General features: G+C 53.9%; 1 protein-coding gene across 3 annotated transcripts; it reads left to right on the top strand.

The window, feature by feature from the left end:
* The first annotated feature begins 1,442 nt into the window (after positions 1 to 1,442).
* Positions 1,443 to 9,714, top strand: LOC121338756 (SAP domain containing ribonucleoprotein). 3 transcript variants are annotated; one of them, XM_041409957.1, is made up of 12 exons: positions 1,443 to 1,551; positions 2,147 to 2,246; positions 2,369 to 2,415; positions 5,285 to 5,352; positions 5,490 to 5,541; positions 5,845 to 5,918; positions 6,284 to 6,312; positions 6,721 to 6,746; positions 7,156 to 7,224; positions 7,774 to 7,853; positions 8,734 to 8,797; positions 9,363 to 9,714. In XM_041409957.1, the coding sequence occupies exons 1-11, from the start codon at positions 1,516 to 1,518 to the stop codon at positions 8,774 to 8,776; spliced, it is 624 nt and encodes a 207-aa protein (XP_041265891.1). In that variant the 5' UTR covers positions 1,443 to 1,515; the 3' UTR covers positions 8,777 to 8,797; positions 9,363 to 9,714. The 3 variants fall into 3 exon arrangements, with proteins under 3 accessions (XP_041265891.1, XP_041265890.1, XP_041265892.1); XM_041409956.1 differs by having other exon boundaries at positions 7,774 to 7,850; positions 8,731 to 8,797; XM_041409958.1 differs by lacking the exon at positions 7,156 to 7,224 and having other exon boundaries at positions 7,774 to 7,850; positions 8,731 to 8,797.
* The last annotated feature ends 4,965 nt before the right edge of the window (positions 9,715 to 14,679 follow it).

Below are 14,679 nucleotides of genomic sequence, written 5' to 3' on the forward strand. Positions count from 1 at the left end.
TGAGGGGACACTGAGGGGACACGGGGGGGGTGACAGGAGGGGGCTGGGGACACTGAGGGGACACTGAGGGGGTGGGGACACTGAAAGGGACAGAAGGGGGTCTGGGGACACTGAGGTGACACTGAGGGGACACGAGGAGGGCGCGGGGCCCTCACGGCGTCCCCAGCCCCAAACCCCGGCCCGACCGCCGCCACCGCTGTCCCCAAGGACCCCCCGGTGTCCCCAAGGCCCCCCCGATGCTCCCAAGGCCCCCCCGGTGTCCCCTCAGCTCCTCCCCGCTGTCCCCAAGGCACCCCCGGCCTCACCAGCGCCTGGAGCTCCCGACCGCCATGGCCGCGCCACTTCCGGCCCGCTCCGGAAATAGAATGACGTCACTGACCCCGCAGTGGGCGCCGCCATGTTGGCGGTTCCGGTGAGGCCTCGGCGTGCGGCGCCATCTTGAGTGTGGGCAGGGCCGCGCTGGTGGCTCTTCAGGCGCCGTTACCGGGGTTGTGGCGGGCCCGGAGCGGTCGGGACCGACCCGTGGGGTGAGGATGTGTCCGGTTAGTCCGGGAGACACGGTTTGGCCCGACGGTGAAGCGAACACACCCATCATGGCGGCCTCAATCCATCATGGCGGCCTCCACGCCCATCATGGCGGCGCCCCACCCAAAAGGAATTATTTTAATAATTGGAAGTATTTTCATTATTTTGGTTTCTAATTATTCAAATTACTTAAGTTACTTGAATTATTAATGAGAGGGTTGTGGCCTGCAGGAAGCGAGGTGAAATATACAACACTATAAATAATAATGCAAATAAATTAAATTATAATCAGTTTAATAGCAGAATAGACCAGCAGCCCTTGGGAGCAGCATCTGGAGAGGGGAAGGAAGTGGGAAACTCTGGAATGCTCTGGAAAATGACCCCAAATTTGTTCTTTGCACCCTTGGGTAAAGCAGAATAATTAATGAGGGGACTAATAATTAATAATTGCTAATAAAGAATTGGTACAAAATATTTAATAGACAATAACTTGATTAAACAACTAGAATATAAACAATTTTTAGCTGATAATTGCATAATAAACAGATTAAATCATAGCAAATAATGAATTTTGGTGAACATAACAACATTATAAGCAGCACACACTTAGTAAACAGATCTAGGAAATAATAAGCAGGTAGTTCTATCTAGGAATATTAATAGTCTAATGAAGTGAGGTAATCAGCAATAATTAATTACAGCAGAGTCCCTCAATGACCCCGCTCCGGTCCCGGCCTCACCTCCCGGAAGTCCTCGTTTCCCGCCCTCTCATTCCATTGGCCGCCGCTCAGCATCTCCCTATCTCTATTGGTTTATCTGCACGTCAGTCAATATCGCCCCGCCCCCGGCACAAGACAGGCCTATCAGCGGCGGGGGCTGCCGGCAGCGCTGGCCAATGGCGAGCGCCGGGTTTGGGCGGGGCGGCGGAGGACGCGCGGCGCTGATTGGTCGGCGCGGCGTGAGGGGCGGGGCCGGCGCGCGGGTGACAAGATGGCGGCGGAGCCGGTGGAGCTGCACAAGCTGAAGGTGCCGCTGGGAGCGGGAACGGGGCCGGGAGAACCGCGGGGACAGCGCGGGGACAGCGGGGACAGAGCGCGGCAGGCGGGACAGCCCCGGGGGGAGCGCGGGGACAGCGGCTGGGGCTGAGGGAGCGCGCGGGGGAACGGCGGGAAACCGGCCGGGGCTCTGAGGGGGCTCCGAGGGGAGCCTGAGAGTCTGAGGGGACTCTCAGGGGGATCTGAGGGGGCTCTCAGTGTCTGAGGGGTCCCTGAGGGAGCTCTGAGGAGGATCTGGGAGGGTCTGAGGGGGCCCAGGGTCCTGAGGGGTCCCGGGGGTCCCTGTGGGTCTCGGGGGTCCTGAGGGGATCTGGGGGTCCTGAGGGGTCCATGAGGGTCCTGAGGGGATCTGGGGGTCCCTGGGGGTCTCAGGGGCCCCTGAGGGGATCTGGGGGCCCCTGGGGGTCTCGGGGGTCCTGAGGGGACCTGGGGGCCCCTGGGGGTCTCAGGGGGTCCTGAGGGGATCTGGGGGTCCCTGGGGGCCCCTGAGGGGTCCCTGGGGGTCCTGAGGGGTCCCGGGGGTCCCTGGGGGTCTCGGGGGTCCTGAGGGTCTCCCCCCTGTGCAGCTGGCCGAGCTGAAGCAGGAGTGCCTGGCGCGGGGCCTGGAGGCCAAAGGCAACAAGCAGGACCTGATCCATCGGCTGCAGGCCTACCTGGAGGAGCACGGTGGGCGCCCCCAGACCCAAATCCTGCCGGGAATCCCCCCGAACTGCCCCATCCTCCTTGTCCTGGGAATTTCCCCGGGAATTTCCCCGCCTTTCCTGACCTTTCCCTGCTTTCCCCCCCAGCCGAGGAGGAGCCCAGCGAGGAGGACGTGCTGGGAGAGGAGATCGAGGTGGGCACTGCTGGGCTCATCCCGCTTTTCGGGGGGCTTGGGCTGGGAATGAGGCAGCGTTCCAAAATCCCAACCCTTCTCCCGTCTTTTTTTGGGGCTAAATCCGCTGGGTTTGGCGCCTGGGATGCTCCAGGTGCCGGGAATTTGGGATGGGGGATCCTGGGTTTTGGGAGCTCGGGTTTTGGGGTTGATCCCGTCCCGGGGTGGGGGAATGCTGGGAAAAGGGGGGATTTGGGAGATTTTGGGGGATTTTGTGGAAATCTGGGGATTTTTCCTTGGGAATGGCCATGGACCGGGGTGGATTTTATGGGTTTTCTGTGGGTTTTCCATGGATTTCCCATGGATTTTATGGATTTTCCCTGGATTTCCTGTGGGTTTTCCATGGGTATTATGGATTTCCCATGGATTTCCCATAGATTTTATGGATTTCCCTTGGATTTTATGGATTTCCTGTGGGTTTTCCATGGCTATTATGGATTTCCCATGGATTTCCCATAGATTTTATGGATTTCCCTTGGATTTTATGGATTTCCTGTGGGTTTTCCATGGCTATTATGGATTTCCCATGGATTTTATGGATTTTCCATGGATTTCCCATGGATTTTATGGATTTTCCTTGGATTTCCTGTGGGTTTTCCATGGGTATTATGGATTTCCCATGGATTTCCCATAGATTTTATGGATTTCCCTTGGATTTTATGGATTTCCTGTGGGTTTTCCATGGATTTTATGGTTTTCCCCTGAATTTTCTGTGGATTTCATGGGTTTTCCATGGATTTTATGGGGTTTTTTTATGGATTTGCCACTGGTTTTATGGATTTTCCTTGGGTTTCTCATGGATTTCCCATGGTTTTTCCTTGGACTTTATGGATTTCCCATGGATTTTCCATGGATTTTATGGATTTCCCATGGATTTTATGGATTTCCCATGATTTTTCCTTGGATTTTATGGATTTCCTGTGGGCTTTCCGTGGATATTACGGATTTCCCATGGGTTTTCCATGGATTTTATGGTTTTTTTATGGATTTGCCACTGATTTTATGGATTTTCTTTGGGTTTCTCATGGATTTCCCATGGATTTTCCATGGATTTTATGGATTTCCCATGGTTCTTCCTTGGATTTTATGGATTTCCTGTGGGTTTTCCATGGATTTTATGGCCCATGGATTTTATGGATTTCCCATGATTTTTCCTTGGATTTTATGGATTTCCCATGGATTTTCCATTAATTTCCCATGGATTTTCCATTAATTTCCCATGGATTTTCCATATTTCCCATGGATTTTCCATATTTCCCATGGACTTCCCATGGACTTGCCATTAATTTCCCATGGATTTCCCATGGATTTTATGGATTTCCCATGGTTCTTCCTTGGATTTTATGGATTTCCTGTGGGTTTTCCATGGATTTTATGGTTTTCCCATGAATTTTCTGTGGATTTCATGGGTTTTCCATGGATTTTATGGGGTTTTTTTATGGATTTGCCACTGGTTTTATGGATTTTCCTTGGGTTTCTCATGGATTTCCCATGGTTTTTCCTTGGACTTTATGGATTTCCCATGGATTTTCCATATTTTTCATGGATTTCCCATGGATTTTCCATGGATTTTATGGATTTCCCATGGTTCTTCCTTGGATTTTATGGATTTCCTGTGGGTTTTCCATGGATTTTATGGTTTTCCCCTGAATTTTCTGTGGATTTCATGGGTTTTCCATGGATTTTATGGGGTTTTTTTATGGATTTGCCACTAGTTTTATGGATTTTCCTTGGGTTTCTCATGGATTTCCCATGGTTTTTCCTTGGACTTTATGGATTTCCCATGGATTTCCCATGGATTTTCCGTATTTCCCATGGATTTTCCATTAACTTCCCATGGATTTTCTATTAATTTCCCATGGATTTCCCATGGATTTTCCATTAATTTCCCATGGATTTTCCATATTTCCCATGGACTTCCCATGGATTTTCCATTAGTTTCCTATGGATTTTCCATTAATTTCCCATGGATTTCCCATGGATTTTCCATTAATTTCCCATGGATTTTCCATATTTCCCATGGACTTCCCATGGATTTTCCATTAATTCCCCATGGATTTCACATGGATTTCCCATGGATTTTTCACATTTTCCATGGATTTCCCGTGGTTTTCCCATGGATTTTCCATATTTCCCATGGATTTTCCATGGATTTCCCATGGATTTTCCGTATTTCCCATGATTTCCTATGGATTTTCCGTATTTCCCATGATTTCCTATGGATTTTCCGTATTTCCCATGATTTCCTATGGATTTTCCGTATTTCCCATGATTTCCTATGGATTTTCCGTATTTCCCATGATTTCCTATGGATTTTCCGTATTTCCCATGATTTCCTATGGATTTTCCGTATTTCCCATGATTTCCTATGGATTTTCCGTATTTCCCATGGATTTCCCATCGATTTCCCATGGATTTTCCGTATTTCCCATGATTTCCTATGGATTTTCCGTATTTCCCATGGATTTTCCATGGATTTCCCATGGATTTTCCACATTTCCCATGGATTTCCCATGGATTTCCCATGGATTTTCTGTATTTCCCATGGATTTCCTGTATTTCCCATGGATTTTCCATGGATTTCCCAGGAATTTCCCATGGATTTCCCATATTTCCCATGGATTTTCCATGGATTTCCCATGGATTTTCCATATTTCCCATGGATTTCCCATGGATTTCCCATGGATTTTCCATGGATTTCCCATGGATTTCCCATGGATTTTCCGTATTTCCCATGGATTTCCCATGGATTTTCCACATTTCCCATGGATTTCCCATGGATTTCCCATGGATTTCCCGTATTTCCCATGGATTTTCCCTGGATTTCCAGGAGGAGGAGCCCAAGGCCCCGGAGCCGCCCGTGAAGGTGGAGGAGGCGCCGGTGAAGTCGCCCGACGTGTGAGGAGAATTCCCAGAAAAATCTGGGAATGGGGGGCTGGGAAAGGGGCTGGGGGATCAGGGATTTTTGGGAATGGGGGCAGATCCCACCTGGAGCATCCCTGACCTTTTCCCTCTTCTTCCCAAACTTTTCCCAGGATCCAGGAGAAGAAAGTGGTGAAAATCTCCTCAGAAATCTCCCAGATGGAGGTAAAATCCCCTGGAAAATCCCTTTTTTTTTTATTGGAAAATTTCAGGTTTTTGCTGGAAAATCCCAATTTTTCCCTGGAAAATCCCAATTTTTTCTTGGAAAATCCCAATTTCCCTTGAGAAATCCCATTTTTTGTTGGAAAATCCCAATTTTTCATTAGAAATTTCAATTTTTTGCTGGCAATTCCCATTTTTTTCCTGAAAAATCCCAACTTTCCCTGGGAAATCCCAATTTCCCGCTGTAAATTCCCATTTTCCTTTGGCAATTCCCAGAATTCCCTTTTTCCTTTCCCATTTTTCCAGAGGATGCAGAAAAGGGCCGAGAGGTTCAACGTCCCCGTCAGCCTGGAGAGCAAAAAGGCAGCGAGGGCAGCACGGTGAGCCTGGAAATTTGGGAATTCTGGGGGGAATTTGGGAATTCTGGGGGAATTTGGGATGAGATCCATGCCTGGGGAGGGGCTGGGCTGGAATTCTCAGGATTCCAAAGTCTTGGGATCAGGGAAATCTAGAAAAAGAGAATTTGTGGGAATTTTGTGGGAGTTTGAGGGATTTTCTTGGGAATTTCGGAGGATTTTTTTGGGAGTTTTGTGGAATTTTGGGAAGGAATTCCTGCCTGGGCTGGAATTCCCAGAGGATTCTTCATCCTTGGCATCGGGGAACTCTGGGGAAAGGGAATTTGTGGGAATTCCAGCCTTAATTCCCAAAATTCCAGCCCTAATTCCCGATTTTTTCATTCCCACAGGTTTGGCTTGGCCACAGTTCCCACAAAAGGTGAGGAGAGGGAATTCCTGGAGTGGGGATTCTGGGAATTCCTGGAATTCTGGGAATTCCTTGGCATTGCAAATTCCCCTTTTCCCTCATTTCTGGGAGGGGGAAATTCGGGATTTGGTGGGAAAAGACCCCAAATTATCCTGGATTTTCCTGGGATTTCTTGTCCTGAAAAATCCAGGCTTGGGATTTTCCTGGGAATTCCTGGGAATTCCCAGTTCTGGGCTGATTTTGGCCAATTCCTGATGGGAATTTTTTCCTTTTCCAGGGCTACCCCAAATTATCCTGGATTTTTCTGGGATTTCTCGTCCATGAAAAATTCAGGCTTGGGATTTTCCTGGGAATTCCCAGTTCTGGGCTGAAATCTGGGAATTTTGGCCAATTCCTGATGGGAATTTTTTCCTTTTCCAGGGCTCTCAGCAGACTCCAAACCCACGGTGAGGAAATCTGGGATTCCCAGGGAATTTTGGGAATTTCAGTGGAGTTTTGGGGAATTTGAGTGGAATTTGGGGAATTCCAGTGGGAATTTGGTTGAAATTTTGGGAATTTGGGTGGAGTTCTGGGGGATCCCCATGGGAACTTGGGTGGAATTTTGGGAATTTGGGTGGAATTTTGGGGAATTCAGTTGGAATGGGTGGGAATTAAGGTGGAATTTTGAGATGAGGAGCTGGAATTTTGGGATCCCAGCTGGAATTTTGGGTTTCAATTCCCCAAAACCCCCCGGAGTTTTCCCGGGATCAGCCCCTCTGGAAAAGCCCCGAGCTGAGGAATTTTGGGAATTTTTATTCCGGAATTTTCCCCTTTGGAAATCCCGAGGATCCCGAATCCCAAATTTCCTTTTCCCAGATAAACCTGGAAAAGCTCAAGGAAAGGGCTCAGAGGTTCGGCCTCAACGTCTCCTCCCTCTCCAAGAAGGTGAGATTTGGGAATTCCAGGAATTTTGGGAATTCTGGGAATGCCAGGGCACTCTCCCCAAACCAGGATTATCCCAAAAATCCAAATTTTCCAGCTCTGCTGGTTCCATCCTTCCCTGGTTTTTGGGAATTTGGGGTTCTTGGGAATTTTGGGATTTGGGGATTGGACTTTTTGGGGATTAGGGTTTTTGGGAATTTTGATTTTTTTGGGGATTGGGGTTTTTGGAGATTGGAGTTTTGGGAATTTGGGGTTTTTGGGGATTGGGGTTTTTGGGGATTTTGATTCTTTTGGGGATTGGGGTTTTTGGGACCTGGGTTTTTGGGAATTTGGGGATTTGGGAATTTGGGGTTTTTGGGGATGGGGTTTTTGGGAATTTGGGGTTTTTGGGAACTGGGATTTTTGGGGATTGGATTTTTTTGGGAGTTGGGTCACCCAGGGATAACAGGAATGCTTCCCTGCCCTGGAATGGGAGTGGGAAGGATCCCAGGGATCCATTCCTGACATTCCTGATCCCAATCCTGATCCCATTCCCATCATTCCCAATCCCAGAGTGAGGAGGATGAGAAGCTGAAGAAGAGGAAGGAAAGGTTTGGGATCGTCACCGGGGCCGGAGCCGCCGAGGATTCGGATTGGGGGCCGGAATTCCCAGGATTTGGGGCCGGAATTCCCAGGATTTGGTGCCAGAATTCCCAGGATTTGGGGCCAGAATTCCCAGATTGGGGACCGGAATTCCTGGATTTGGGGCCGGAATTCCCAGATTGGGGACCGGAATTCCCAGATTTGGGGCCAGAATTCCCAGGATTTGGGGCTGGAATTTCCAGATTTGGGGCCAGAATTCCCAGGATGTGGGGCCGGAATTCCCAGATTGGGGGCCGGAATTCCAGGATGTGGGGCCGGAATTCCCAGGAGTTGGGGCCAGAATTCCCAGGATTTGGGGTGGGAATTACTGGGATTTGAGGCTGGAATTCCTGGGATCCCTGGGCTCCTTCCAAAACCACCTCCCAGTTCCCAGCCCTTGAGGGATCCAGGGATTTGGGGGGGTTTTCCTTGGATCCAGGGGGGGTTTTCCATGGATTTGGGGACATTTTCTATGGATTTTGGGAGTTTTTCCGTGGATTTTGGGACATTTTCCCAGAAACTTTGTGATTTTTCTCGCATGGATTTGGGGTTATTTTTCCCAGGGATTTGGGGCCATTTTTCCATAGATTTCAGGACTCATTTCCCATGGATTTTGGGGCTGTTTTTCCAGGAATTCAGGGCCAGTTTTCCAGGGATTTCAGGACTGTTTTCCCAGGAATTTTGGGGTCTTTTCCCCAGGAATTTGGGGGCTGGAATTCTCTGTGCTTTGGACCATTTTTCCTCAGGAAAACCCCCCCAAGTCCCGGGATTTTCCTGCCCTTTGGGATCAGGAATTTCCCCATTCCCACCCCCCTCCCTCTCCCTCTTTTTCCCGGGATTCTCCCTGTGGATTTCTGGAATTTTCCTTCTTTTTGGCCCTTCCCAAATCCAGGCAAAGAAGCGGAAAAGGGCAGAAAGGTTCGGGATCGTCTGAGCTGCTGCGGCCTCTCTTCAGGTCAGGATCCCCTTTTCCCTCATTCCCAATTTTCCATGGAATTCCCAGCCCCACCCAGGGAATTGTCCTTTCCTTGGAGGATTTTTCTCCTCAGTTTTTGAATTTTTCCCCAAAAAATCAAAGGGAGAAGGAAGAGCTGGGCTTGGGAGGGAGGGAATTCCCAAATCCAGGGCACAATTCCCAAAATGTTGGGGTTTTCCGTGGATTTGGGGTGGTTTTCCAGGAATTTGGGGTGGTTTTCCAGGGATTTTGAGGTGTTCTTTCATGGATTTGGGGTAGTTTTTTAAGAATTTGGGGTTATTTTTCCAGGAGTTCTTGAGCTCTTTTCCCAGGGTTTTTAGGGCTCTTTTCCCAGGAATTTGGGGTTATTTTTCCAGGGATTTTCAGGATGTTTTCCCAGGGATTTTGGGGATGTTTTCCCAGGGATTTGTGGCCATTTTCCCAGGAATTTGGGGGGATTCATGGAGCAGCTCCCATGGGAATCACGGCATCCCAATCCCATGGGAATTTTAGGAGTTTCCCGTGGAATCCAAGCAGGAATTCCAGGGATTTCTTGGATTTCCAGGTGGGCCTTGCCTGAACCCTTCCCCTGTTGAAGACTTGAGCTCCCAGGATTTGGAATTTCGGGAATCTCATCCCGGAGCCTTGGGAGCGGCGGGGCCGGGGCCATTCCCGGAATTCCGGGGCCATTCCCAGCCCAAGAGATTCTATTTTTTTGGGAATTCTCCTTTTCCACCCTCAGGAACCTCGGAGACTCCGGGAAATTCCTGGGGTGTTCCTTCCCTTCCCAAAAATCCTCTGTTTTTTTCCCAGTTTTTCCCGGGTTTTGTATTCCCAGTTTTTTCTATTTTCCCGGTTTTTCCCTCGGAAGGGTCGGGCTCTGCCCCTCATCCCACATTTCCCAATAAAAATCTTCCCTTTTCCAAGGAAATCCCATTTTATTCCAGGGGTTTGCATGCCAGGCTGGAACTGTGGGAATTCCCTCCTTTCCTGGGCTATTCCTGAGATTTTCCAGGAATTCCTGGTGTTAAATCCAGGTTTTCTCAAGGTTTTCAGTGAGTTTATCCAGGAATTCCCGAGGTTTTCCAGGAATTCCTGGGGTTTTCCAGCCGTTCCTGAGATTTTCCAGGAATTCCTGGTGTTAAATCCAGGTTTTCTCAAGGTTTTCAGTGAGTTTATCCAGGAATTCCCGAGGTTTTCCAGGAATTCCTGGGGTTTTCCAGCCGTTCCTGAGATTTTCCAGGAATTCCTGGTGTTAAATCCAGGTTTTCTCAAGGTTTTCAGTGAGTTTATCCAGGAATTCCCGAGGTTTTCCAGGAATTCCTGGGGTTTTCCAGCCGTTCCTGAGATTTTCCAGGAATTCCTGGTGTTAAATCCAGGTTTTCTCAAGGTTTTCAGTGAGTTTATCCAGGAATTCCCGAGGTTTTCCAGGAATTCCCGTCCCCCCGCTGTCCCCCCCCAGCTCTGGTGGCCCCGGGCCCGGCGGGTGGAGCGCGGCCAAGCCCCGCGGCCGCGTTCCCGGCGTTAATTGCGTTAATTGCGTTCATTAGCGCCGATGTCGCGGCCGCCCCGGGGCCGCTCCGGGAGCCGCTGTCGCCGTGGGTGGCCCCGGATGTCCCCGGGCCTCATTTGTGTCACCGTCACCCCCCCGGGGATGCGAATTAGGTCAGGGGGAGCGGGGCCGGGAACGGGGAACCGGGAATGGGGAGAGGGGATGGGGAGAGGGGATGGGGATGGGAATGGGGAGAGGGAAAAGGGGAATGGGGAATGGGGAGAGGGGATGGGGAGAGGGGATGGGAAAAGGGGAATGGGAATGGGAATGGGGAGAGGGGATGGGAGTGGGGAGAGGGAAATGGGAATGGGGAAAGGGAATGGGAATGGGAATGGGGAGAGGGAAATGGGAATGGGGAGAGGGGATGGGAGTGGGAATGGGGAGAGGGAAATGGGAATGGGGAGAGGGAATGGGAAAAGGGGAATGGGAATGGGGAGAGAGGATGGGAGTGGGGAGAGGGAAAAGGGGAATGGGGAGAGGGGATGGGAGAGGGAGAGGGAATGGGAGTGGGAAAAGGGAATGGGGATGGGGAGTGGGAAAAGGGAATGGGAAGGGGAATGGGGAGAGGGAATGGGAGTGGGAAAAGGGAATGGGAATGGGAATGGGGGAAAGGGAAAAGGGGAATGGAAATGGGAATGGGAATGGGAAAAGGGGAATGGGAACGGGAGTGGGAGCGGGGCAGGGAACAGGGGAATGGGAACGGGGAGCAGGGCCGGGGGAGCGGAACAAAGCGAGCGCTCGTTCAGGAAATGACAACAAAACCCCCGGTGCCCCCCGGCCCTGGCACGGCCCCGGTGCCCCCCGGTGCCCCCCGGCCCTGGCACGGCCCCGGTGCCCCCCGGTGCCCCCCGGCCCTGGCACGGCCCCGGTGCCCCCCGGTGCCCCCCGGCCCTGGCACGGCCCCGGTGCCCCCCGGTGCCCCCCGGCCCTGGCACGGCCCCGGTGCCCCCCGGTGCCCCCCGGCCCTGGCACGGCCCCGGTGCCCCCCGGTTGGGGACAGGGGCAGGGGCAGTGGTCACTCTGGTCACTCTGAGGTGACCACAGTTGCATGGGAGGGGCCGGGGAGGCCTCAGAGGTGTCCTGGAGGCTCTGGCCAGAGTGGACACTGGGGACATGGACACAGGGGACACTGGGGACATGGCCAGAGTGGACAGAGGGGACATGGCCAGAGTGGACACTGGGGACATGGCCAGAGTGGACAGAGGGGACATGGCCAGAGTGGACAGAGGGGACATGGCCAGAGTGGACAGAGGGACATGGCCAGAATGGACAGAGGGGACATGGTGGACAGTGGGGACATGGCCAGAGTGGACAGAGGGGACATGGCCAGAGTGGACAATGGGGACATGGCCAGAGTGGACAGAGGGACATGGCCAGTGGCCACACGGCCACCAACCCAGCAGGAGCTGCTGACCCAGCTGCAGCCACGTCCTCGTGTCCAGTCCTCGTGTCCAGTCCTCACTTGCACACTGGGGGTCACTGCCCACCCTGTCCCCTCCCCTGGTGACACCCCCTGCCCGCCGTGTCCCCCCCCCCGCGGTGACACCTCCCTGTCCCCTGGCCAGCCCTAATTAGCCGGGGACATTCCCGGCATAGCTGCAGCCCCTAATGAGGCTCCATAAAGCCCGGCCGGCTCCTGGGGCTGCTCGTAAAATCCCCCCTTAAAGTCCCCCCTTGAAATCCTCCCCCATTAAAACTCCCCCCTTGAAATCCCCCCTTAAAACCCCCCATAAAATCCTCCTCTTTAAAAATCCCCCATTAAAAATCCTCCTTAAAAATCCCATTAAAATCCCCCCATTAAAAATTAAAAATCCCCCCTAAAATCCCCTTTTACAGTCGAGGGGCCAGGCCGGGACCCCAAGTGTCCCCAGCCTTGTCCCGGCTGTCCCCAACCCTGTCCCAAAGGTCCCCAGCCCTGTCCTGAATGTCCCCATGGCAATGTCCCCGTGCCAGGGGTCAGCAGTGGGGGCGTTGTCCCCATGCCAGCCTCGGACTGTCCCCTGGGGCTGTCCCCAGTGTCACCCCCAAGGTCCCCTGTGGAACCTTCCAGAGCCCAAATCCTTCCCCCGCCCCCCGGAGGTGACAAAGGTGACAATGGTGACATCGCCACCCCCAGAGCGCGGGGGGTGGAGCTGAAACCTTGGAACTCTCGGATTATTTCTCTACTTTTTTTAAAAAAACATTTTTAATTTTTTTTTTTTTTTATTCTTTCTTTTTATATTTTCCCCCGGGTCCCCCCGGAGCGACAGAACGAGGGACAAAAACAACGAACGGACCAACAGAAAAGGAACCTAAGACGTCACGCACAGCCCGAGAGCGGGAAATAATTAGAATAATTAGAATAATTAGAATAATAATATACTCGGGGGGTGCCACCCCCCGCCACCCCCTGCCTGTGGCACCAGTCAGAGCCGGGCACTGGGACCACTGGGTACTGGGACCAGTCAGAGCTGGGTACTGGGACCAGTTAATCCCGGGCACTGGGACCAGTCAGAGCCGGGCACTGGGACCAGTTAATCCCGGGCACTGGGACCAGTCAGAGCCGGGCACTGGGACCAGTCAGTCCTGGGTACTGGGACCAGTCAGAGCTGGGTACTGGGACCAGTTAATCCTGGGCACTGGAACCAGTCAGAACTGGGTACTGGGACCAGTCAGAGCTGGGTACTGGCACCAGTTAATCCCGGGCACTGGGACCAGTTAATCCCGAGCACTGGCACCAGTTAGTCCTGGGCACTGGGACCAGTCAGAGCCGGGTACTGGGACCAGTTAGTCCCAGACACTGGCACCAGTGGTGCCCACGGTGGGGACTGGTTCAGGAATGCCCGGGGATAACTGGTCCCAGTTTCCAGCTCTGACTGGTCCCAGTTTCCAGCTCTGCCCGGTCCCAGTGCCCGCCCTGCCCGTCCTGTGCCCTTCGGTGCCACCAGCCCCGGGGCCTCGCGGGGGTTTTTGGGCACCGCGGCTTTGGGGCTCCAGGGCCCTCCCAGTCCCTCCCAGTCCCTCCCAGTCCCTCCCAGTCTCTCCCAGTCCCTCCCAGACTGGGACCAGTTAATCCCGAGCACTGGCACCAGTTAGTCCTGGGCACTGGGACCAGTCAGAGCCGGGTACTGGGACCAGTTAGTCCCAGACACTGGCACCAGTGGTGCCCACGGTGGGGACTGGTTCAGTGCCCGGGGATAACTGGTCCCAGTTTCCAGCTCTGACTGGTCCCAGTTTCCAGCTCTGACTGGTCCCAGTTTCCAGCTCTGCCCGGTCCCAGTGCCCGCCCTGCCCGTCCTGTGCCCTTCGGTGCCACCAGCCCCGGGGCCTCGCGGGGGTTTTTGGGCACCGCGGCTTTGGGGCTCCAGGGCCCTCCCAGTCCCTCCCAGTCCCTCCCAGTCCCTCCCAGTCTCTCCCAGTCCCTCCCAGTCTCTCCCAGTCCCTCCCAGCGGTTCCGGACCTTTCCCGGTGGGGGCAGCGCTGGGCCGGGGGGTGTCCCCTGCCCCCCGCCAGCCCCGGAGCCCCCCGGGCACGGACGGGCAGGGCCGGGGGAACCCCGAGCCCGGGCTGGCACCCCCGGCCACCTCGGGGGGCTGGCGACCACCACGAGGGGCTGCGGCCACCACGGGGGGCTGGTGACCACCACGGGGGGCTGGTGACCACCACGGGGGGCTGGTGACCACCACGGGGGGCTGCGACCACCACGGGGGGCTGGTGACCACCACGGGGGGCTGGTGACCACCACGGCGGGTTTTTGACCACCACGGCGGGTTTGTGACCACCACGGGGGGCTGGTGGCCACCGGGCCAGGCTGTGCCCCTTTTGGGGGGCGCGGGGGGCTGTCCCTCCCCTTCCTGCCCCCCCCGGCTGTCCCCGTCCCCTCGCCTCGGCCCCCGCCGGCGCCACCAGGGCGGTGACATCGGGCGGTGGCACCAGCCTGGCACCAGGGGCCCCTTAAGTGCTGCGGCGCCAGGAGGGGGGGCCCGGGGGGGCCCCTCGGCCCCGTGAGCGCTCCGGGGCTCCGCGGGGCTGCGGCGGAGCCGGCGACAAGTGCTAAAGATCCCGGGTGGCCCTGGAGTCCCCCCTAAGTGCTGCTCCCGCCCGGAGCCCCCCGGGCTGCGGCACCCGGGGGATAAGTGCTGGGGGGCCGCGGGGGCTTCTCCCCCTCCCGGAGCCTCCCCCGGCGCCGGGGCCGGCAGGGAACCGCAGGAGCCGCGGCGGAGCCTCGGGACACGCGGGGGGGTTCGTTCTCACGTGAAACAAACACCAACAACAGGAAAAAAAAATAAAAAAAAAAAACAAAACTAAACCAAAAAAAAAAAAAAAAAAAAAAAAAAAAAAAAAACAAAAA

This window comes from Onychostruthus taczanowskii, unplaced genomic scaffold (genome assembly GCF_017590055.1).
Source record: "Onychostruthus taczanowskii isolate IOZ18803 unplaced genomic scaffold, ASM1759005v1 scaffold316, whole genome shotgun sequence".
NCBI classification, from domain to species: domain Eukaryota; kingdom Metazoa; phylum Chordata; class Aves; order Passeriformes; family Passeridae; genus Onychostruthus; species Onychostruthus taczanowskii.

What these genes read in the sequence shown, in the direction of transcription:
- LOC121338756 (XM_041409957.1), top strand. Translation starts at nt 1,516, where the DNA reads ATGGCGGCGGAGCCGGTGGAGCTGCACAAGCTGAAG. An exon ending in TGGAGCTGCACAAGCTGAAG is followed by an intron (nt 1,552 to 2,146) that starts GTGCCGCTGGGA and finishes CCCCCTGTGCAG; the next exon opens with CTGGCCGAGCTGAAGCAGGA. An exon ending in TGCTGGGAGAGGAGATCGAG is followed by an intron (nt 2,416 to 5,284) that starts GTGGGCACTGCT and finishes CTGGATTTCCAG; the next exon opens with GAGGAGGAGCCCAAGGCCCC.